Raw genomic sequence first — 23,242 nt, 5'->3', positions numbered from 1 at the left:
CTCATAAATAATATAAAATATCTGACAGATGAATGTAGAATAAAACATTTAATACCTTTTATCTTGATCATCAACTGACTGGTCATTAACATCAGGTTATTGATCAGCTATAGATAAATACACAGATAGATCCTGATGGTTCAGTCTTGTGTTGTTTACCTGCTGCTCTCTAAATGTTGTCTCGCTCGGCCTGTAATGCTGTGAAATGAGTCAAACTTCACACCTAATGTCATTGAAATGAATCATTACCATGGAAAGAGACAAAACGCCTCTCGCGCATCCACTGACAGGAATTAGCCTATTGCATGTTTGCTTAACTGCGAACTAACAAAACGAGGCTGTTGGTAAATATTGAAATGCGCTTCGATTGGTGGCCCCTGTGTTAAAGCACAGGGCTCTCCCTATTGATGGGCGCCAGCTAATCCATCGCATTTCCCTCTAAATAGCTTTGTGCATGAGAAAAGGCCCGCGGCCCCTCCTCCCCGGCCCTGCACGGACACACTGTAATGCACGAGCGTTTTGTCACAAGGCCATTATGGAGGTTGTGTAGCATTAGCCCTTGTTCGGCTACTCCCACTCCCAGCGCATCTATTCACATTCATGTAGACGCGCCTGTTGTGCAGGTATTTCCTCACCTGCAGCGGGTTTCTGTGGACTTTCAAGTTGAAGGTCCGAGCAGATGCTGCAGGAGGCTGTCTGATGCTGTCTGCTCCTCACACAGTCACTGCTGACCCGCTATGAAACCTTCCACATGCAGGCTGGCCTCTCAGAGCGCCACTACAAACACCCTGCATGCGCGGCCCTGGTGTTTCTGCGCGCCGCGTGTGATTCAGGTTCGCTCGGAGGCTACAGCTATGGACGTGTAACCATAACAACTGTGTTCTGATTGGCTCTCCTGGCACGGGAATTAACAAGGGCGTCATCCAATGTGAGCGCAGGATGCGCGTCGCGCTGGCAAAACCTCGTGATAACCCAGGCACAGTGATGCGAAAGTGGCGGCGTGAGGTGAGCCCGAAGGAAATGACTGGAGCCAAAACAAAGCACGAGCAGAGGGATGAAATATTAGAAATAAACACGTGTGAATGATGATGTTTTAACAGAGTGCGCGCGAGAAAACATGTCCGGTGTGTCCATTACGCAGTCCATCAGCTGGCGCGGCTGAGATCTCTCTTCCTCTCCTCTGGATTGTGGATTGTGACAAGTGCCAGGACAGCAGCCAAACAGGAGCAGGACTACAACGCTTCCCGGGGATTGTCACTCCGCTGATCGGGGAGCTTCTTCCACTTTTCGCCTGACAGCACACCTCCCCGGAGCCAAGACGTTGTTCCGCGTAGACCCGGGTTGCCCCAGTCCGAGCAGCGCAGTCCGTGTGGGAAGGTCGGCACTCGGCGTCCTGCAGGCCGGAGACATGATGGTCCACTGTGCCGGGTGCGAACGGCCCATCCTGGACCGGTTCCTCCTCAACGTGCTGGACAGAGCCTGGCACGCCAAGTGCGTCCAGTGCTGCGAGTGCAACTGCAACCTCACCGAGAAGTGCTTCTCCAGGGACGGAAAGCTCTATTGCAAAATGGACTTTTTCAGGTAACAGAGAGTCAGAGTTCTGATAAGGCTTCACAACAGTGTGCAGCACATTTTAGGAATATGTGGATATTTATATGGGTGCAGTGTTGATAAAGAAATAATTAAGAGAAATAAAAGAAAATATGAGTGCTAACAGTGTGGCCCACAGAGACGAGCCTGGGCTTAAATCCTGTGCGCACAGGGGTCAGACATTAAAATTGTATTCCAGCTAAAATAAAACATGCAGAATAAATGTAAAAGCAATATATTTCAAAATATTTTAATGAACCTCTAAAATGAAATTTTGCTCACACACAGTGTGGCCTTTTATTAAAGGGCCTGCACACTACAAATAACAACAAATATTCAGTCACTGTGCAGCCACGTGCATCCTGTGCTTTGCATTTATTAAATGTATTTGCCAGCTCCAGACAACACACACCACCTCACACACCATCAGCCTATTAACCGCCTCACAATTCCCAAAAAGTGTCTCAGGTAATTGAGTGATAAGTGAAGCCCTTGTTTGTCCCGTCGCACTCTCTTAGCATCATTTTCATTTGTATGTGTCAGTTATTTTCCCCCAAATTGTCTAATGACATGTAAGACACATTAGCCTTTGTCCGGACGGGCTATTATTGGCCTCGCGCGGCCTCGGCCATCATATTAGCGCAGGTCCCATCAAGCGGTGGATTTAAATGGCCGAGCCATTAGCCAGGCGAAACAGTAATCACCCTAATATGTCCATTTGTTGTGTGAGTAGAGTTGTGCCCTTTGCGCTGGGGGAGGCTGCGGCCATGCATGTGAAAGGAGGGACAGTGGAGCGATACCGTTGCAAATGGAGAGACAAGGCGACATTAGTGTTAAAACAATGCTGCACAAAAGGAGCGCTTGTTTGCAGCCAGAGGCTTAAAGCACCCCCCAGATGGGCCGGGAGGGGGGGCGGGCACAGGTAGGTGCAGCAGGCCCGGGGTGAGCCTCCTGTAACACAACCTCACCTGAGGAGCTTTAATATAATATCACCAGGTGTGTTTCTCTCCACTGTGGAATATCACAAAACAGCCAGCACCTTTTTTTTTTTTTTTAATAAAATTTATTTTGGGGTTATTTGTGTATCAAATTGATGAGTCGTCCCACTCGGTATTTAAGCGGGTGAATATGGATTAAGAGCAGATTTCCACGCTAAGATGCTCCCACTCTGCTTAATCCCATAATATATCCGCGGCTACAATGTGTTGATTGTCACTAATGCGTTTTGCGTGGGGTTATTGTCAGAGCACCTCCATCAGAAATAATGAGCACGCGGGGTTTGCTCGCTCCCAAAATCTGACTCGGGTTTTTAATTTTATTCTATTTCATTTTTTTATATTTGGGTTTGAATGCTCTCCGCCGCCAGACACTTAAATAGAGATGCTTTTGTTTATTGTTTTGTTTATCATAAATGATTGTTTACTCATGATTTAATACGAAATAGGAAATATAGATTATTTATTGCCTTTATATTTATACAGGCTTGAATGGCGCGTAATGAGACGCACTGTATTTTAATTATTTTATTATATTATTAGCAAAAAAACAAGAATATTTTAAGCATTATAATAATTTGACTTCTGTTTATATTTGCTCCTTTAATAGGTGTTAATGCTCAAATTATTTATCCCTACCGATCACATTTTATTATATGATATGCACATATGTAGACATAACAGGCTCATTTAAAAATATATTTGGATGATAATTATAAGAGCTTTTGCACGCTGCTGCTTTTATTATAATTCGGCTATAACAGGAGGTGATTTTGCTTTTTATAAAAAGGACAAATATTAATTTTAAACTCTGGTCTCGTGCAGGCGCTTTGGCACTAAATGCGCGGGCTGTCTGCAGGGAATCTCGCCAAACGACTTGGTCCGCAAAGCCCGCAGCAAGGTGTTCCACCTGAACTGCTTCACCTGCATGGTGTGTAACAAGCAGCTGTCCACGGGAGAGGAGCTCTACGTGATAGACGAGAACAAGTTCGTGTGCAAAGAAGATTACATGAGCTCCGGGGCCATTAAGGAAGTCAACTTGAACTCAGGTAATCAGCGCCCTCATATATATAAATGTGTTTGTCTCTTGTTACAGACTTTAAAACGCTTCTTGTGTTGCTCATGTCGTGGATGAATATTATATAAATGCATGTGTGGTGAATAAAGTGACAGCCGGCCTGTGGGTGCACAAAGGAGAGCGGAGGGTGGAGGCTGTGAGCAGCGCGAGGTTCTGTTTGTGTGGAACATTTGCAGCAGTCCGTGGAGAGCATCTCACAACAACCTTGTCACATGAATGGTTTCAATATTTACCTCCACAGGACAATGGCTTTCTATTATTGTACGCCGGGATCCGCTGGGGATGAGTATGTTAGCCTGGCCGTGTGTTCCCGCGCTCTATTCATCCTTACAGAAAGCTCGTGAGGACAGAAGCTGCACTGCTGCACCGACACTGCCACGCTCCCTTCTCATATGCACACATATTTTATACATGCGTAAGATTGCATGATATTTTTTAGCATTTTAAATCTGCAAATAATCAAATGCATTTTTTAAAAAAAGATTAAAAATGTGTGCATGAAAAAAAGCTGCAGAAAATCTCCTGCATGACAGATCTCAGTCAATTTAAAGACATATTTTGGACGCATCTCCCGCCGCTGTGCATCTCCAGGCCTAATTACAGCCCCCTCCTCCTCCTCTTCCTCCTCCTCATCCTCCTCCTCCTCCCTGACATTTCGGATCGTGACCTTCCTCTTGTTTGTTTTCCCCTCAGTGTCGTCGTGTACAGATAGGAGTTTATCGCCGGATCTGCAGGACCCAATGCAGGACGACATAAAGGAGACGGACAATTCCACGTCCTCAGATAAGGAAACGAACAATATAGAGAACGAGGAGCAGAACTCGGGGACCAAGAGGCGGGGGCCCCGGACCACCATCAAGGCCAAGCAGCTGGAAACGTTAAAGGCCGCGTTTGTCGCCACGCCGAAGCCGACCCGGCACATCCGGGAACAGCTGGCCCAGGAGACGGGACTGAACATGCGGGTGATCCAGGTAAGAGCAGCTGTGTGCGCAGACAGAGACGAATTAGACACAAATGACGGATTATAAATCAGCGGAATTACCTGTTAATTTCTCTGAGGTTTTAATTGAAGTTCTCGTCATCTGTTAGAGAAATGTCACAACATGATGAGCTGTGTTAGATCCACGCAGGAGCCGTCCCCCACGCGTTGTTTGTCACATTTTCTGCATTTCTCTTAAATATAAATGGAAGAAAAAGACCTGTAAAATGATGATAATTAGGCTCACATGCGACAGAGACATGCACCTGTCAGTGTGCATTATAGAAATAGTTTCACAGTCATGTGGAAGCAGAATAATAATTTTATATTCCCCACACAACAATGCAACCCCACCTTGCAGCAATATATCTAAAATTTCTATTTTTTTATTTAATTTAATCTATTTTTATTTTATTTTATTTTTAACTTTTAGAATTTTCTATTTGATGCTCTTATTTATTTATTCATTCATTTATTTATTAACATTTTTTAAAACAATTATTTGATTTATTTCCTTCCACTGTGAGGATTTAGTCAGAATCTCATTTCGACAAACATATTTATATTTTTATTTATACGTGTTTAAAGCTTTATTTAATATGTTACTCTTCAAAAATATATACGTGCACATAGAATTCTCCTTTTTGTTTTTCGGTCATGTTATTCAGCAGTCATGTCCCACTACTTTTTAAATTTTAATTCTTTTGAAATTTAATTTTATCCTCTATTAACTCCACTATTTTTTACTCCTGTTATCAAGGGCGTAGATTTTGTTTCCCTTTGGGAGGAACATATTAAAGGACGGCTTGGAGGTCCTCTGCAAAAGCTTAATTTCCTGCATTCTTGTGCACCAATTTGTGCCTTTTTTTTAACCATTTAATGCCATAAATGTCTTTTATTTTGCTAAAATAAAAGTGCTCCTGTCATGTTTTTATTGGGGGACACAAATGCACATGTTCTAAATATTTTTCCCCTGCATCCCCCTGAAATCTAAACCTTTTCCTATAATGATTGTGTTCATATTTGCCCGTCTGTATCTGTATGTGCAGGTGTTCAAATTAAGATCTAGTAATCTAATTTACCGCTGCATGGATATAATAAACACTGTGTTTGTTTTTTTAAAGAATAGCCTTTATTTTGTGCAGACAGAGGGTTATTTCAGTCGTCAGACGCGTCGCACAGCCGTGAAATTAGTGAAAGGTTAGTCTTGTTTCTGCCAGAGGCGAGAGGAGCCCCACATACAAACATGTTTTGCAGCACAACACGAGCAGCTCTGGACCTCTGTCTCTGTCTGTGTGCTCACCCTCAGACACATATACAGATGCACAGAAACACACACACACACACACACACACACACACACACACACAGACAGAGGCTGGGTACAGACTGTGTCAGGATGATTAGCACCATCTCTGCCAACTGTGATGTGGCTTTTTGTGCACTCACTGTAATTATCGCTGATTTCACAGATTTACATACCACCCTCCCCTTTCCCACCTCTCTGCTCTTACTCACTTCCAGCCTGTTCCCACTGCTTATTAGAGCCGACCAGGGCCTCCTCATCTATATCATATACTGCAGGCTGCTGTGTGTGTGAGTGTGTGTGAGAGCTGCATCAACAGAGCTCAATCAAACAGTCAATAAATCAATCAATCAATCAGGCAGTAGTCCATCCCTCCGCCTGTGATCCCCCCCTCGCCTCCCCTCCACCCCTTCTGTGTTGCTCGGAGCCAAAATGGAGGCTCTGTTTCGTCATCTTCCTGCTCGTTCGCTGTGTGTTAAATACCATTGCTCTGAGCACGGGGAGCCCTGTGAGCTACGCTGCTTCTCCAGCATGTGTATGTAATCCCTAAGCAACGCTCTCTCGAGGGGAGCGAGAGCATTTCCATAAAAATGTACCCTACAGTTAGACGATTGTTCTCAATAAGCAGGTGTCGCCTTTGCTGCTGGAGCACATAGAACAGAGCCTAAGTGGTTTTAGGTGTTTTTGTGTGTGTGTATGTGTGTGTGTGTGTTTTTGTTAATCTGCAGCACAGTGGGATTTTGCCTCTGGTGTAGCCCGGCTGGGGTGAGCATACATCATTATGCAGCAGTGATGCAAAGGCGAAACAAGATGTGTTATGTGCTTATAATGCAGACATTCTTCCATATGGTGTGTAGTGAAATCCTCCTTTGTTCCTCTTCAAAGACAGTTTATCTCACGTCACTGATAAGCCTTTTTAGACTCTGATTTGTAGCTTCCACTGTTTATTTTAACTCGCACTGAGGTGCAGTAGCTTGTGTGCTGGGTGCATTTATATCGCTCTGCTGCTCGTCTTTATTTTACAGCAGGAAAATGTATTTTTTACAGCTCCAGTTTATAAGTGTCTTATTATATTCTGCCACAGATAAAACACTTAATTTCAAGCAGAGCATCTTTATGCGTCTCCTAATTTCTGACGATATTTTGCGCTCGCCAGAGAAATATTTAACATTTCTATATATGTTTAAAAGAGTGAAAGACTTCTTGTATTCCTTAAAGGATCAAAATCTTAATGTGGAAATTTTCATCTCATATGTGGTTAGTTTTGACTTTTTCTGTGACATGTAACTGCATTTTTAATGCTTTAACACTTTTAGTTTAAGGTAAACATAATTTTTTAAGCCATTTAAATGCTGAGGTCCAAGAATTTAAACCTTGAAATCAATATGAATAAAAAGTAGGGCTGCAATTTACAATTATTTTCATTGCACATTCATATTTTCTCAATAAACTGATTACTTATTTGCTGTTTAAAATGTCAGAAAATATTGAAAAATGTCCATCAGTGCCGTCCTCAAATGTCTTGTTTTGTCCACAAGCCAAATATATTCAGTTTACTGTCACAAAGGACGAAAGAAACTAGGAAATATTCACATTTAAGAAGCTGGAATGAGATGATTTTGACTTTATTTTTCCTTAAAAATGACTCAAACCAATGAATTGGTTGTGAAATTAGTCACTGATTAATTTAATAGTTGACAACTAATCAATTATTCATTGCAGCTCTAATGAAATGATGCCACAAATAATTGTTATACAATAAAAACAGGTCAAACATGGTCACAGAGCTGTCCTGGAATTGGGATAATTTTGTACAGTTTGTACAACATAGTTTGTCCTTTTTGAATAAGAGCCCTTTAAAGGCTGAAATCTATCAATAAATGAATAAATAAAAACAGGATTTAGATTCTGCTCCCGACACAGACTCTGTAACAGCGAGCATGAAATTGAATAGATCAGTGAAATCAGCTAAAACTGATCAGGATTCAAACGATACATATTAATTTGTTCAGTTGTGCTTTGTGCATTTTGTGTTCGTGCAACAGACTGAATCTTGTAGTGAGTGTGATCAGAGTGTAAATCTCACAGCGACATGACTCGTACTCTTGGCATGACGCAGACGGAGTGAAGGCAGGAGTGGAGAAGGCTGCGAGCTAAAACCCTCTTTAACTGTGACCCCCGTCCCTCCGCTTCCACGCAGGTTTGGTTCCAGAACAGAAGATCCAAAGAGAGACGGATGAAGCAGCTGAGTGCTCTGGGGGCCCGGCGGCACGCCTTCTTCAGGGGCCCCAGGAGGATGAGGCCCCTGGGAGGCAGGCTGGAGGATCCGGACATCTTAGGACCGGGGGCCTACGGTTACTACGGAGGTAAGAAATGTCCACTTTAATGAAAATGTGGTGCACGGTCCTGCGTCTTTGTGTCGCCTGCTGCAACGTTAATGTGGATATCAGGTTTTATTTTGTGCTGCAAATGTAATCTCAGAAATAATCTGTGATGTGATATGGTGTAACTTAATTACATCCGTCAGCAGCACCAACACGGCTGATAGGTACAGCACCAAGCGGCAGGAAGATTACATGAAGATCGCTCTTTATCGGCTGTACGCTGCAGACCTCAGGGGAGTTTGTTCGGACGTTGAGGGGTCACGAGTTTCTTTAATCTAGTCATCTTTTGTTCAAAGATCAGTCCTTAATTTGACTCTAACCTTGGGGATTATTCGGCCCGTGTGTGTGTTCAGAAGAGAGTTTTCTTCTAGATGGAAAATTAAGTTTATACATAAGATTTTAAAGGCTCAAAATAAACATTAAACCCATTGAACTCTCACTGACTGACACTTGTACAGCTGGGAGCATGGGCGTAGAATTTGGGGGAATTCAGGGGACACGTCCCCGTCAATATTTAGAACACAAAAGTATCAGATGACTTTTATTTTGATGAAAGTAAAGAAATATCAATCAGAAATTAATGCAGAAAAATATCACCAGAATGCAGGAAATTAAGGCCCCAGATTTCCCTGGTGGAGGAACCCCTAAATTCCCTGGTTCTTATGCGTTGTTGAAATGAAACCTACGCCCCTGGCTGGGAGGAAGCACGTTAGAGGGAACTGACGCAGCATGGGTGGCATATTCAAGTCATGCATTTAAGATCAGAAGATGATTTTAAAGGCTCAAAATAAGAATGAAACCTGCTTAACTCTCACTTACTGACACTTGTGTACAGCTGGGCGCATGGGCGTAGAATTCGGGGGCGACGCAGGGCACATATCCCCCTCAAGGACTTTTATTTTAAAGTAAATTAATGCAGAAAAAATAATCAGGATGCAAAAAAAATCCTAGTGGAGGACCCCCACACCCCCACTTCTTATATGTCCCCCCGTAATGTTAAAACGAAATCTACGCTCCTGGTTGGGAGCATGCACGTTACAGGGAATTGATGCAGCATGGGTGGCGTATTAAAATCATGCATCTAAGATCAAAAGACACAGTTCTGGTTTATCTAAAGTGAAGATTTTAAAGGCTCAAAATAAGCTTTAACATACTTAACTCTCACTTAGTGACACTTGTACAGCTCGAAGCATAGGCGTAGATTTCGGGGTGGATGCAGGGCACACATCCCCCTCAATATTCAGACCATTAAAGTACCAGAGGACTTTTATTTTGATGAAAAGAAAGAAGTATCCACCATGAATTGATGCAGAAATGGCACAAATTTGTGCAAAAAAAAAATCCAGAATGCAGGAAATTAAGGCTCAAAATTTGCGGACAGAAGACCCCGAGACCCACCTGCTTTACATGTGCCCCCACATGTTTAAACGAAACCTACGCTCGTGGCTGGAAGGATGCACGTTTGAAGGAACTGATGCAGCATGGGTGGCATTCAAGTCATGCATTTAAGATCAAAAGACACAGTTGTGGTTTATCAAAACTCTTTCAGAATAGAGAACTTCCAAAATAGCGTGTAAACTCTGCTGAATAAATTCTTGTACCATTCTGCAACAAAAAAGTGTCACTGAAGTTTTAATGAAGATCAAAATGTGCCTTAAGGCCCTTTACAGATTACAGCATTTGATGAAATTAGAGAAAAAAACCCTTCTTGGCTCACCTCTTGAGCGTCATTCTCTTTCTGACAAGTTGTTAATTTCCTCCTTGAAAATAAATCTGCTACATCTTCGACAAATTAAGGTTAAAGAAAAAAAGGGAGGAAATTAACACATTAGAGTTGATTCATCAAAAGTAGTTTTGATTAATTTTTTGAAGTGTTAAAGGAGGAAAAAAGGCTCAGCAGCAATGAATAGCAAATATCTTAAGTTTGGAACGAGAAGTATCCTGAAGAAGAAATTAATTCCTATCAGCAAAAGACTGACATATCAAAAATATGTTAAAGCTAAAGCAGCTCCTCAGATATAAAGCTGGTCATGAAACTGCTTGGGCTGACGTAGCTGGAGGGTGACTGATTAACCCTTTCAGATCCTCCGTATGCTCCAGTTGACATAATGGTGCGTTTGTTTGGTACTCGGAGGTCGGAAGTCGGAAGTGGGAATGACGTCACCTCCGAGTTGACAACAGTTCTTGCATTCTAGTTGACAACGGTGGACAAGTCGGAAAAAAACATGGACGTTACCATTGGGCTAGCCGTAGCCACTGTTAGCAATATCAGTTGATAACAACGCTCGATGTGGTATTTTGCACATACAGACAGCGTAGCAACATGCACACGCATAAAGATTGAACAGTACTATGGGTATGGCTGACCTAATGTAAAACAAATAAGATAAAATTGCTGTAAACACTACTTAAGCAGAGTGTTTACTCACCAATGTATGTGACCGGCAGCCATCTTGAATTTGTAAGTCAGGGTTGATGCGGTTGCTCCAAGTTTCCGAGTTGGAAATCCGATCGAGTTTAAACTTCCGACTGGGAATTTCCGACCTCCGAGTACAAAACGAACGCACCATAACTCTTCTAGGATGTCTCGTCTTTCATCTGACTGTTTTGATGGGATGTCTTTGAGCCAATCACAGTGCTCCACATCGTCTAAAGTGGACTGCAGTAGAGCCACGCCCCCTTTTTTAACAGCACAAGGCACGTTTCCGTCTATGAATCACATTGTTAACGTACATAAATTTGTGTTTAAACTGTGTAAGGTAAACATGAGATGTTATATTACTTGTGCATGACAAAATATTGTACAAAAGATTTGTAGCTTTTACTCTGGATTTAATTTCACAAGTATTCCTCCACTGGAACAGGCAGGAGATCTGAGTGCCACTGGAAAATGAAAAGTGGACATATTCATAGATTATTCATCTCGAGAGTCTTTGAACACAGTATTTTCTGGAGATACTTAAGAATTTGAGGATTTTTTGAGCCGTGATGACGAATACAATACAAAATATAAATGCAATGTGTTTAAAAGCGTCACTTTAGTCATTGATATGAGTTAAATATTCCTTAGAAATAAATCAACTCTGGTTTTTTGTTGAAAAAAAGATCTGTTAAGACCATTGATTGTCATTTATATTATCATGGTGGGAATGGACAGAAAAAATGACACATAATCAAGTCTCCTAATCTGACTGGTTTTTTTGCATTTAGAGTAGAAACCCACCATTACAATATTTTTCTGTGTTTGGAACATAATTAGGTCTCGATCGGGTTAAAGAAATCATTTGTAGCTCTGACTCTGAGCACAGAACGCCTGTTAAATTTACGTTTGATGTTAGCAAATATTAATAGCTATTAAATTGTTTCTTCCCATTGGATGCTGGAGATAAGGCGCACCTTATTTGCTGGTCTCCACATGTGAAAATGAACTGCTGATGAAACGATAAGCTGCTTTCTTTACACTGTCTTTTCTAATCACGTGCACAAGAACACAATGTGATCTCCGGGTAACGACTCCTTCAAATCAATATCCCTTCAAAAATAAATAAATAAATCCCTGTCAAGACCACTTGGAGGATAAAAACATCTGGATTGCAGGGTATTAAAGCTTCAATTGGTCGCCTGGATCAAGAAAACATTTCTCGGAGACAATAGCAGGTGGGCAGCGTGCGACAACAGCACGCTAATGCAACAATAGCTCCACATTGAACTGCAGGAATAAATCAGATGCACCTGTCATGTATATCAGCAGTTTGTTTTTCATGGACAGTCTGAGAGCCGTGGTTTCTATACAGCTCCTGCACATCTACCTGAAGGGCCCGGGCATTGAGGATACAATAAACTGGAGCCGTCAAGGCTGCGACGCAGGGAGTGGGAGGGGAAAACAGAGGACAAAACCTCCATCCCTCGCTCTCGTCTCTCTTGCTTTCTTCACACGCTGCCTCTCACACCCTTTTGTGCCGCCACCGCAGCAGAGCAGGCCTTTCTGCTCGCCTTTATCTGAGCTCGCTGCTTCCTTATGTTCCTCTGCTGCTGCTGCTTACAGCCAGGAATGCCTGTGTGTGGTGCGTCTGCATGCGTGAGTGTAATTATAGTTTCCAGAGCAGCCCCCCCACCTCCACCCCTCTTCCCTCAATCCCCACCCATCCCCATCCCCATCACACACACTCCACAACACAAGCTTGTTGTTTATCCTCAAGGTCGGCCAAACTAGCAGGGGCCTGTTTGTGAGATCAAATAATTAGCCTGTTTGTGAAAGTCATGTCAGCTCTCGTCGTCCCTCTTGATGATCACCAAAAAAGCAACAGCAAATAAACGCAGTTGTTAAAATCATTTCTCGATATCTAACCTGCGAGTTCTCGATTCTGCCTGTTTAGGCTGAAACAAGGAAGCAAGGAGAGAGCATATGGTGCGAGTGCAGAAATGCTAGTGCAACATCTGGGGCAGCGGGGTAAAGTCTGCCATCGATCTCAGTTCAAGGTGGTGTTGAAACAGAATGGATTTAATGTTTAATCTGCAGCAGAGGGGAGGATGTAAATTTGGAACGTGAATATGGAAGCGTTGAGAAGCAGAAGGCAGGTGGAGGTTTGTAATTGTTAATGGATGCAAACGGCGTGTGAAGTAATTGGCTACATGTGGAGCGGATGGATCCTTTGTAAACCGCTCTGACAGGATTTCTTTTTACGATAAATAACTCAAGAAATATAGTTTCAGAGAACAGCATGTCAAATGAGTCTGCAAAAAGTCAGTCCTCTGGAACTTTCGCCATTTCAGCACTTCATCAAAAGTCTGAGTCTCATCTGGGTCGTCGTCCTTTTGAGACTGCGGCTGTGTTGAGAGGATCATTGCACAGTCTGAATGCGTAAGTGTAGATTTAAAGGGGGACACAGGGGACACGTCCCCCTAAATATTTAGAACACAGAAAGTACACATGAAAGTAGCAGAGGACTTTTACTTTGACATAATTGGAGACATTTACTCTATAAACAGATGCAGGAAAGGCAAATTGGTGCATAAAAATTCACCAGGATGCAGGAAATGAAGTGTTTGATGCTCTAGCAGCACCCTCAAACCCCTCGTTTCATGTGTGTTCATGTGTTTCACATGTTGAAACGAAACCTACGCCCTTGTCTGAAAGTACGTCAGTGGCGTCGTTGGTGTAGTATTGAAGGAATATTTTGACATTTTAGTAAATAGTATGCGCTCATTTGTGTCTTTCCAAGAGTTAGATGAGAAGATCGATACCACTCTCATGTCTGTCTGATGAATATGAAGCTGCAGCCAGAAGCATTAAGACTGGAAACAGGAGGAACTAGCTCGCCTGGCTCCGTCCAAAGTCAAAAAGCTTGCTATATCTAGAACAATGTTATCTCACAGAAACACCTGAAATGACCTCTTAACACTGCATTACATGTTGGTGGCACATACTGTGTTGAATTTACATTGTAGCACCGCGGACACTGACAATGAAAAGTCAATTATGATCCTTTGTCGTGGACACACGATTTCCCCGGTTCAAAGACTTCACACAATGGGTGATGGTTAAAGTAATAGCATCATAGGTCAGGCCAACACATTCTCAACCCAAGTCGACACATATCGTTGCTTTGTCAGTGGCCTTTTGTGTCTACACATATGTAGGTATCCTCCTGCGTCTGTTGTTGGTGTTTCAGGATGCTGCCACCAACGTTGGGAAGTCATCAAAGGCACGTGGTTAGGTTTGGAAAAAAACATCATGGTTTGGCTGTACATCTGTACAAGAAGCAAACACCAGGCTCCTGGGTGAAAGTCCTGGGTTTGTTGTACCACCACCCCTTCCATCCGCCCACCCTATAGGGACTTTCCAGGTCTTTACATTATGTCATTACTGGCAGCGTTTCGACTTGACCTCACACCACCACGACAGAAGCTATGTGGCCTACGAGCGGTGTATCATAACGCCACAAAAGGTTACGTATGGCTGCATTGCAAACTGACACCTCCTGGTGGCGTATCGTACCGCCACTGAGAAAGCCGACTTTTAGCATCCAGTATCTGACACCAAAATCCCTGACAAAGCAGTGGTATTCAACAACTTCGGAAGAAGAACGTGCTGGTCAGGCATGTTCAAGGTCCCACCCAGGGGAGAATCGTGGCCAGCGGACCGATTTTAAATACGTTCATCTCACATTGTACAGTTTGTAGACGTGCACCAGGTATGTCAGCGATGATGTGAGAAGGAGCCGGCCCCTAGGTATTTTCACATTATCTAATTTCAATTAAGTTTGGACACCCCTGCCGTAGGTGGTGTAAAGAGCAAGAAAGTCCATGTAGAGAGGAAGTCTGTGTGATTATTGGGTCAACAAATACCAGATGGTGGTTTGTGTCCAATGTGAAACAAAAAGTCGAAGTGGACTTCTTTTAACCTTAGGTTCTTACGCCCTTTATGTAGTTCGTTACATGATGTACTTACGTTACTTTATGTCATACTTACGACCCGTATGCAACAAGCATAGTTATTTTAACTGAAAACACTTTCTTTTTCTGAACCTAGTAGTTTTTGTGCCTGAACCCAACCATGCCACCACATAATGCGGTGTTCAGAGGTTGTGGTCATTTCACATATCTCTGTAAGATCACGTTGATCTTGAACAGGCGCGGTAACTTCCTAGAGTCTTGTCTGCACAGCGAGGTTGCCAGGGAACCCAGCGAAGACATAGTCCAGCACATAACCCCGTGTTAAACTCTACAGCTAGTCATTGTTATACTTTTTTTTGGGTACACTGTAAACAAATGACTATAAGTCTTTGTGCTAAGCTAAGCTAATTGCTTACTGGCTGTAGTTTCATATTTAACAGACAGATATGAGAGTATACTGTGCATATACAGTGTAGCTCTGCTCTGAGAGAGTGTGAGAGGAGCTCAGCTGCTGGTTGGTTTGTTACGCCCAAATGTGCACTGGATGGATCTCAAAGTGGCGTGGCACTCAGGGTTGGATTCACGTGTGCACTGCTTGGATACAAGAACAGGTTGGACCACTCATATAAAAAATACAAGTGTCTTGATTGTTGCATCGTCTGTTGGTAGTTTGGGTTATCTGTCTCTGAGATTTCTGTCTCTGAAAATTGAATTTTATTTTCAGTGTTCACAGCATTTAAATCAGCTTCCCTGTTACCCTGGATCCAAAGAACATCCTATAAGCAGTCGCCACAGTCAGTACGTTTACATGACATTAGAGAAAATCAGACGAAAACTGGACTTTTGAAATACATGTAAACATGTTAGTCCGACTGAAATCGGACCAAACTGATTTTCTAAAAGTCGGACTAACACACCAACATAATGAGATTGGGAGTCAAATTCCTCCCGCATGTATACAGTCAGTTGGATCCAAACTGGCCGAGACGGTCTGAGCATGCTCCACAGTTTCCACCCTGGACTTTCACCTGGAAGTCGAACAAAAGACAATAAGAAAAAGTAAAGCATACAGCACGCACGAAATGTCCACCAAGGTACCAGTTTGCCACCAGTTAGTCGATTGTTTGGTCTGTGATGCAATAGGTCAACCGTAAAAAAGTCCAATACTAACGATCTGAAAGGGGGCATATCGTTACAAAGTCAGACATACTTCGGTCAACAGTGCTTGTATACTGGGACAAGGACAGCAGTCCAATTAAATGGCCCAGTCGAGCTGTAACCAAAGCTCAACTGAACTGAGCATGTGAACGTACCGAGTGAGGTTTTTGAATTTTCCAGAGAACAGGGACATTGTTTGTGGAGATACATGTTTCCGATGGATTTTAAAATCCAAATGTTTGAATGCTGTGAGCACCAGAAACAAAATTTGCATCACCTTAATTGGATTTGGAGGCAGAAATCATGGAGAGAAAATCTTTAAGCCTGGGCACATGAGTACAAAAGTATCTGCGTAGATTGATTTTTAAATAACTTGCAACCCTTTAACCCTTTGTATCTTGGACTCCTGGTTGTCATGGACAGCTTTCAAGGTCAGCCAGAATGATTGTGATTCATGATGTCATCCCAGTAACCATCAGAATATGCTTAAAACATACTGGAATGACTTTACCTTACATTTAGTGAAGAAACAAATATTTTTACTGGGACGCATCATTTTTAGTGAAAGACAAACAACCTTAAAAATGCAGACTTTTCAGCTATTTGAAATGGCATCACGTCTTTTCATATGAAATATGCAGATGCTTAATTAAGATATTTTGTGTCTTTTAAGGTTGGTGTGTGTGCAGCCTTCACTCTCTTTTATTGTTAGTTACCCAGCAGTCTCTGTGGGTGCTGCTGGACACCATACCCACGATTATCCAGATAGTGGAAATCCACCAGGATCAACTCATTGTGTGTATTTTATCATGATTCATGATCAAATCTTACACCAACCCATCTCTGTTCAAGACACATTTTGAGACTCAGTAAATTCACGAATAATGAATGAAAAATGTCACCATGTCGAGGTATAAATGTGAATATACCTGGAGACATCAAACATTAGTCGGGGGCCCAGACGGTGCTGAAACCTCTCAGAGGTGTAAACATGTCAGTCAGTGTTAGAGGTTAGGTGAGGAATATTTGTAAATCCTGAGTGTGTGCTGGAGGTGTTCTGTGAAAGCAAGGAATTTGGGCTGTATTCTGTCATTAACATGCCAGTTTCTGCTGCGGCGCTTTGAAGTCAACGCCATGAAATATTTTAGACAAGAAAGTCATCAGTCGTGAACGTCAAATATTCCAGAGGAAGGGAGTTTAAAAGCTGGAGTTTGAGGTTCAATATACTGTATATAAATAATAGATTTGGGGGGTTTTTTTTCGGTTGGTTGGTCAGACTATAACATGAGTGGAATTTTGTGCAGACAATCATGGTCCTCAGAGGATGAATCTTTCTGGTGTTTCCTGTAGCTCCACCATGAGGTTTACATGTGTTGTTTTTCGTGAAAGTGTCATGTAGAAGTGGAATAATGTACAGAGTAAGGCCCTGATCACACACAAAGCGTTTCAGCAGCTGGAGGCGGCTTTTTGTAAGTGTTTTAATGATAATGAAGCTTTTTGCTTCCTGTTTTTGTGTTGCTACGTGCTCGCATTTCTGCGCTCTAGGCACCTGGCGTTCTTGCAGGAAAAGTGCCCCATGTTGTTTCCAGTTTTTCCCATTGTCCAATCGGATGATTTGAGAGGCAGGCCTTCGCTAGTCTCGCTCACCAGACCTTTCTCAAGAAAAGAGAGGTCTCGCTGGGCCGACTCTCACTTTAAGATTGGAGAAAAAAACGCCCCAGCTGTTTTTTATTTCTTTCAACCAATCACAATCGTTCTGGGCGGTGCCACAGCAACGGTGCGCTTGCAAAAATAGGTTTGGTGTAACACGCCCACAAAAATATCGCCTACAGGACGCAAACCATGGCAGAAAAATGGCTACATCCTCGCAAGATCAAACACAGCAAAAGTTAGTAAAGGACGTTTGTTGTCTATGACAACCAGAGGTGGTAGGGTGGCTTGTTCCGCCCAATGAGAGGCTGATCTATGCAGCGAACTTCCGCCCACTCAGACTAGGCCTTCGCCAACAAGCTTACAGTTGGTAAACAATGGAGGAGAAACTGGTGGTAGTGGTTGCTGGATACCCAGAGCTATACGACTTTACAAACCGCAGTTAGCACCATCTCAATAGAAAACAGCAGGCGTGGAAGCAGAAAAGTGCAGTACTTTAAACAGCCAACATGGAGAGAAGCTCCTGGACCAACTGGTGGTACTCCCCATGATCCAGCCTCTTTCTTAGGGTCTCATGTACCCACACAGATCTCTGTTTATCTGCTGACAGCCTCTCACCCTCAACCAGAGCTACAGACAGTACCCTCTGCCTCAACATGGCAGGAGCTACACACTGATTACTGGGAAATACATATGATGAAATAACATTTAAAATAAACGGTAGATTGATTACACAGGACGGTTAGGGTAAGAAGGTGATGGGGTGGTTGCTTGGCAACAATAAAAAGCTTTTTTTTTTTTTAACAAATAGCATTCAATCAAAAGAAGAATCAAAAGGAGTCACTGATTGTGGACCTCACAGATCTTTGTGATGATTTGCTGACATGTAAACAAGCACGATCAGTTTTGATAAAGAGCTATTTTGTCTTGTGATGCTGTAAAGATAAAAGTAGAGTCGGGGTAAACCTGTCACAACCACGACTGACTCGACTAAGATGGAACGCCGTCGGTGATCCAGCACTGTGACTGTGGATAAAAAAACATCAGCAAGGTGTAAATTAAAGGGTACAATTGGATTGAAAGATTCAAAACAGGTGTCCAGACGTGCGATAATGGCGTATTTAGAGTTGAAACAATTAGTTATTAATGAGTCGATCACCCAAAAATGTACTGGCAAATGTTTTGGTAATTGATCAATGTTTTTTAGTCATTTTTCAAGCAGATATGATGCGATGCGGTGTCTGGTTCCAGCTTCTCTAATGTGAGGATTTTTAGTGTTTGTCTGGTTTGTATCGCTGTGAAGTGAATATCTTTGGGTTTTGAACTGTTGGTTGAATAAAATAAGCAAAGTAAAGGTTTCAAATTGGACTTCAGCAAATTGTGATGGGCAGCCTGCACCATTTCCTTGTGTTCTAGAGACCAGACAATTAATCAATTCATCAAGAAAACATTTGCTAGACTAGCTGATAATGAAATCAGCTGCAGCCCTAGCTGGGTTACATGCTAGGAACAATGGAGCGTGATCTGTGTAGCTCAGGAAATAGCCACAGCCCAGTGAGGTGGAGGAGAGGGATGTTGCTGGAAGCTGCATCCGACATGACGGAGAGAGAGATGCAGCCGACAGGACCTGGCAGGGCTGCAGGGAGGCTGGAATCTCATTTTGGAGTTCCTCATCCAGATCCAGAAGTTTCAGCAGGGGAATCCATCGAGGTGCACGCATGGCTGCGAGCTGAATGAGTGAGGGAGATGAATGCAGTGTGTAAAAGGCGAGAGAACTGAGGTGGAGAAGTGTGGAGTTGTTTATACACTCAAATGAGGCTGTTGGAGAGCGGCTGGTTGGAAATTGGACATGATCAATTTCACCACTTAGGTAAGGGTGGAGGTGTGTGTGAGGTTGCTGTGGGGAACTGTTAGTGCCCGTACAGGTTAGGTTAGGTTTAGAAAAAGAATCATGCTTGGATGTTGTCACGTTGCGTACGTAACATTAAGTTACTTACTTAACGTAAAGTGATGACGCACCTTAAAATAACTTAAAGTTCACTTTGTTTCACATGGGACACAGCACTGTTCTCCTGGGTGAAAGTCTTGCGTTTGTTTGACCCATGGACCACCCCAACCTGTACGTACTTCACGTTAAGTTACGTGGGTTAGGTTTATGAAAAGAATCATGGTTGGTAGTCATCATGTTACGTACTTAACATAAAGGTACGTAGGTTAGGTTTAGGAAGTGTTAATGGGTATGGTATGGTAATGGTATGTTACATACCTAAGGTAAAGTTATGTACTTAACGTTAATTTACGCAGGTTAGATTTAGGAAGACTATCATGGTCGGGAGTCGAGACATTATGTACTTAACAAAACATTGTGTAGGTTAGGTTTAGGAGAGTACCATGATTGGGAGTCATAATGTTACATAGTTTATGTTAAGTTACGTGGGTTAGGTTTAGGATAAGGATCATGGTCAGAAGTCATCACGTTATGTACTTAAGGTAAATTTAAGTATTTAATGCTAAGTTACGTAGGTTAGATTTAGGAAAGTAAAGGTACATAGATTAGGTTTGGGAAGACATTGTTGTCATATTGCGTATTTAACGTTAAGTTATGTAGGTTAGGTTTAAGAAAGTAAAGTTACATAGGTTAAGTTTAGGAAAAGAAATGTGACTGAGCATCATCATGTTACGTACTTAATTTAAAGTTAATTAGGTTAGGGTTAGGAAAGTAAAGTGACGTACTTAATGTAAAGTTACGAAGGTTATTTTTTGTAAAATAGAGTAATGTACTGTAGGTTAGGTTTTGGAAAAAAAACATGGTTGGGTCTCGTCACGTTGCAAACTTAACGTTATGTAATGTAGTTTTTGTTTAGGAAAATAAACTTATGTAGGTTAGGTTTAGCATAAGAAACATTTGAGCATTGTCATGTTATGTACTTAACGTTACGTACTTAACGTAAAGTTACGAAGGTTATGTTTAGCAAAGTAGAGTTATGTAGGTTAGGTTTGGGAAAAGAATCATGTTTGGGTGTCGTCACGTTGCATACTTAATGTTAAGTTATAAAGTTTAGGTTTATGAAAATAAAGTTACGTGGGTTAAGGTTCAGGAAAGTAGAGTCACGTAGGTTAGGTTTAGTAACGTTAAGTTATGTTGGTTAGGTTTGGGAAATGAATCATGGTTGGGCAGAGTCACGGTATGTATGTAACACCAGACATGATCACTGGTCTCCTGGGGGACAGTCCTGTGTTTGTTTGACACATCCACCACCCCAACATACCTCCTTCTGTGGACTTCTGCTCTTTATACAACTTCTGTCTTTACTTCCTTTAGCACATTGGTCACATGGTGGCAACCTTCACTATTACGTGGGTTAGGTACGAATTTCTGGCTCATAATTAAGTGGGTTATATACAGATTCTGGTGCTTTATTTTTTGTCGGTTTACATACCAACAGTGCATGAGAACAGCACTTATACTAAAGTCTTTGGTAGAAAGTCTAACCCTGTGTGTTCTCCTGTCCTTCCACAGAATACCAAGGTGACTATTACGGACCAGGAGGTAACTACGACTTCTTCCCCCACGGCCCACCATCCTCACAGGCTCAGTCTCCAGCCGAGTCCCCCTACATCCTGGGCTCTGGACCCGGAGCCATGGAGGGATCGGGCCACCACCCCTCAGACGACCAAAGGTTCACGGACATGATCTCCCATGCGGAAACCCCCAGTCCGGAGCCGGGCTTACCGAGCTCCCTGCAGCCTGTCCAGGGGGAGGCATACGGGGGCGGACCCAGTCCTCCTTTCTCCTTGGCTAGTAACTCCAGCTACAGTGCTCCTATGTCCCACCAAGGCCCGGAGATGGGAGAAACCACAGCCTGGTAAAGGATGAAGCGCAGGGACCGTTCCTGGGCTGGAGGTCAGCCTAGTTAATTCAGGAGATGAATGAAAATTGTGGAGTGGAAAGAACTGGTGAGATTTTTACGGAGGACTTTTTAAAATCACGGACTGATTTTCACAATTGAAGGAATCGAGAATGGGACAGCCTACTGGAAAAAGTAATATTTGCTGCCCGGTAGACACTCCAAAGCATATCCCTTCCTGGATTATGGGACTTGAATTATTTAAAAACAAAAAGAATTTGCGATTCCACCCAGCAAAAATGCTTCTCGCCTTCCCCTTGATGTTAACGAAGGTATCTTCTAATGCTCTAGGAACACATTAGAGAGAAATGCCAAAGGGGACATCTCTAGTTCTCTTAATTTCTCACCACATTTTTGTTTTTAAAACCGTTGCTTAAAAGCATTATTAATTTTTTTCATTCTGTTCATCGCAACACGACCCTCAATATTAGAGACAAAGGACCAGGTTTTCATACACGCTTTTACGTTGATATACGAACACGTATGTGGCGATCAAGGCACAAAAAACGTTGCTTTAAACATTCTCCTCTGTAAGACAATATGTCAGATCAAAGGCTGCTTCTTGATAGAAACCACACACACACACACACACACACACACACACACACACACACACAGACATGCACACACACCTCTGGCATTGACTTTCTCTAGCACACATCTCAGCTTTAAGTCCCTTAATGCACAAAAAGCGTTCTTGATCATAGCTCAAAAGAAGGATGTCTATACCATTATTTCAAAACACGGACACAATTATACAGACACTTGTGCTCACTCAAGCACGCACACACACACACACACACACACACACACACACACGCACACACACACAAATCTTACACCCATCCAGCCGGCCCTGATAGTTCTGCTCTGCAGACTGCTTCACCTGACCTTCCTTTTGTTACTGTCCCTTTTAAAAAACATGTTTTAATGGAAATGATTTTCAAAAGAACATTGAACCCATAATGGAGAATCTACTTCAACAGCTGAGGTCTCCTTCCTCTAAAGAGAGAAAACAAAAGAGGGGGCAGACAACATCTGTGACATTACCACTGTCTGCTCTGAAGCACTCATTGCCATCTAGTGGCCTTAAGACACACTGAATTAAAAAATCAGCTCAAAGCAGCAGCAGCAGCAGCAGCAGCAGCAGCAGCGTCCGGCTGTGTATATGTGAACATCTCTGCGCTGTGGAGGACAAATTCTTATTTTTTTTTTTTTCCTTTATTTCTAAATAATGACAATAGATAATTCTGTAGTTTCAGGGCCAAGTGTCATCAGGGCTCCAATTTGAAAAGTCAGCCTTTGTGCAGTCACATGAAAAGAAACAATATTTCCATACTCTCCTCATAATACTGCTTCTGAAAGGAGACACACAAACCACGTTAGCTGATATTTTTCAGTACAAAACCTCACCTAATTTTTTTTCCATTTTAATTTCATCTAGTCTTTCAGCCATCTCCGCTTCATCGACACGTCTTGAACAGAACACATCCAGCACGTGTAACGCTGTGTTTTCGGCCACACTGATTTATCTCGACTTGAAATATTGTTTTGAGATCATTTGCGTTTCCTTTGGACGTTGTATAAGATCTAGAGAGAATGTGTCTTATTTCTGATGTATTGAGATATTCTTGGATACAAACGTGTGTGTGTGTGTGTGTGTGTGTGTGTGTGTGTGTGTGTGCTGAGTGCTTGGGGGTATGCGTGCTCATGTGTGTGTGCATTGAAGGGGGGGAAAGGGGCAAGGCTGTATTATTTCTATGTAAATAGCACTGGTAATAAAACCTTCTCTTACAAC

General features: G+C 42.5%; 1 protein-coding gene across 1 annotated transcript; it reads left to right on the top strand.

The window, feature by feature from the left end:
• The first annotated feature begins 572 nt into the window (after positions 1-572).
• lhx5 (LIM homeobox 5) lies at positions 573-23,242 on the top strand. The gene is made up of 5 exons (XM_050053473.1): positions 573-1,581; positions 3,411-3,634; positions 4,357-4,634; positions 8,149-8,314; positions 21,057-23,242. The coding sequence occupies exons 1-5, from the start codon at positions 1,409-1,411 to the stop codon at positions 21,404-21,406; spliced, it is 1,191 nt and encodes a 396-aa protein (XP_049909430.1). The 5' UTR covers positions 573-1,408; the 3' UTR covers positions 21,407-23,242.

This window comes from Epinephelus moara, chromosome 9 (assembly GCF_006386435.1).
Source record: "Epinephelus moara isolate mb chromosome 9, YSFRI_EMoa_1.0, whole genome shotgun sequence".
NCBI lineage: Eukaryota > Metazoa > Chordata > Actinopteri > Perciformes > Serranidae > Epinephelus > Epinephelus moara.
This window is presented reverse-complemented; position numbering and strand designations above follow the sequence as displayed.

Excerpts from the sequence above, each read along its gene's own strand:
- lhx5 (XM_050053473.1), top strand. The coding sequence starts at position 1,409 with ATGATGGTCCACTGTGCCGGGTGCGAACGGCCCATCCTGGACCGGTTC. Across the intron at positions 1,582-3,410 it reads TGCAAAATGGACTTTTTCAG|GCGCTTTGGCACTAAATGCG; the intron begins GTAACAGAGAGT and ends GGTCTCGTGCAG. Across the intron at positions 8,315-21,056 it reads GGCCTACGGTTACTACGGAG|AATACCAAGGTGACTATTAC; the intron begins GTAAGAAATGTC and ends GTCCTTCCACAG.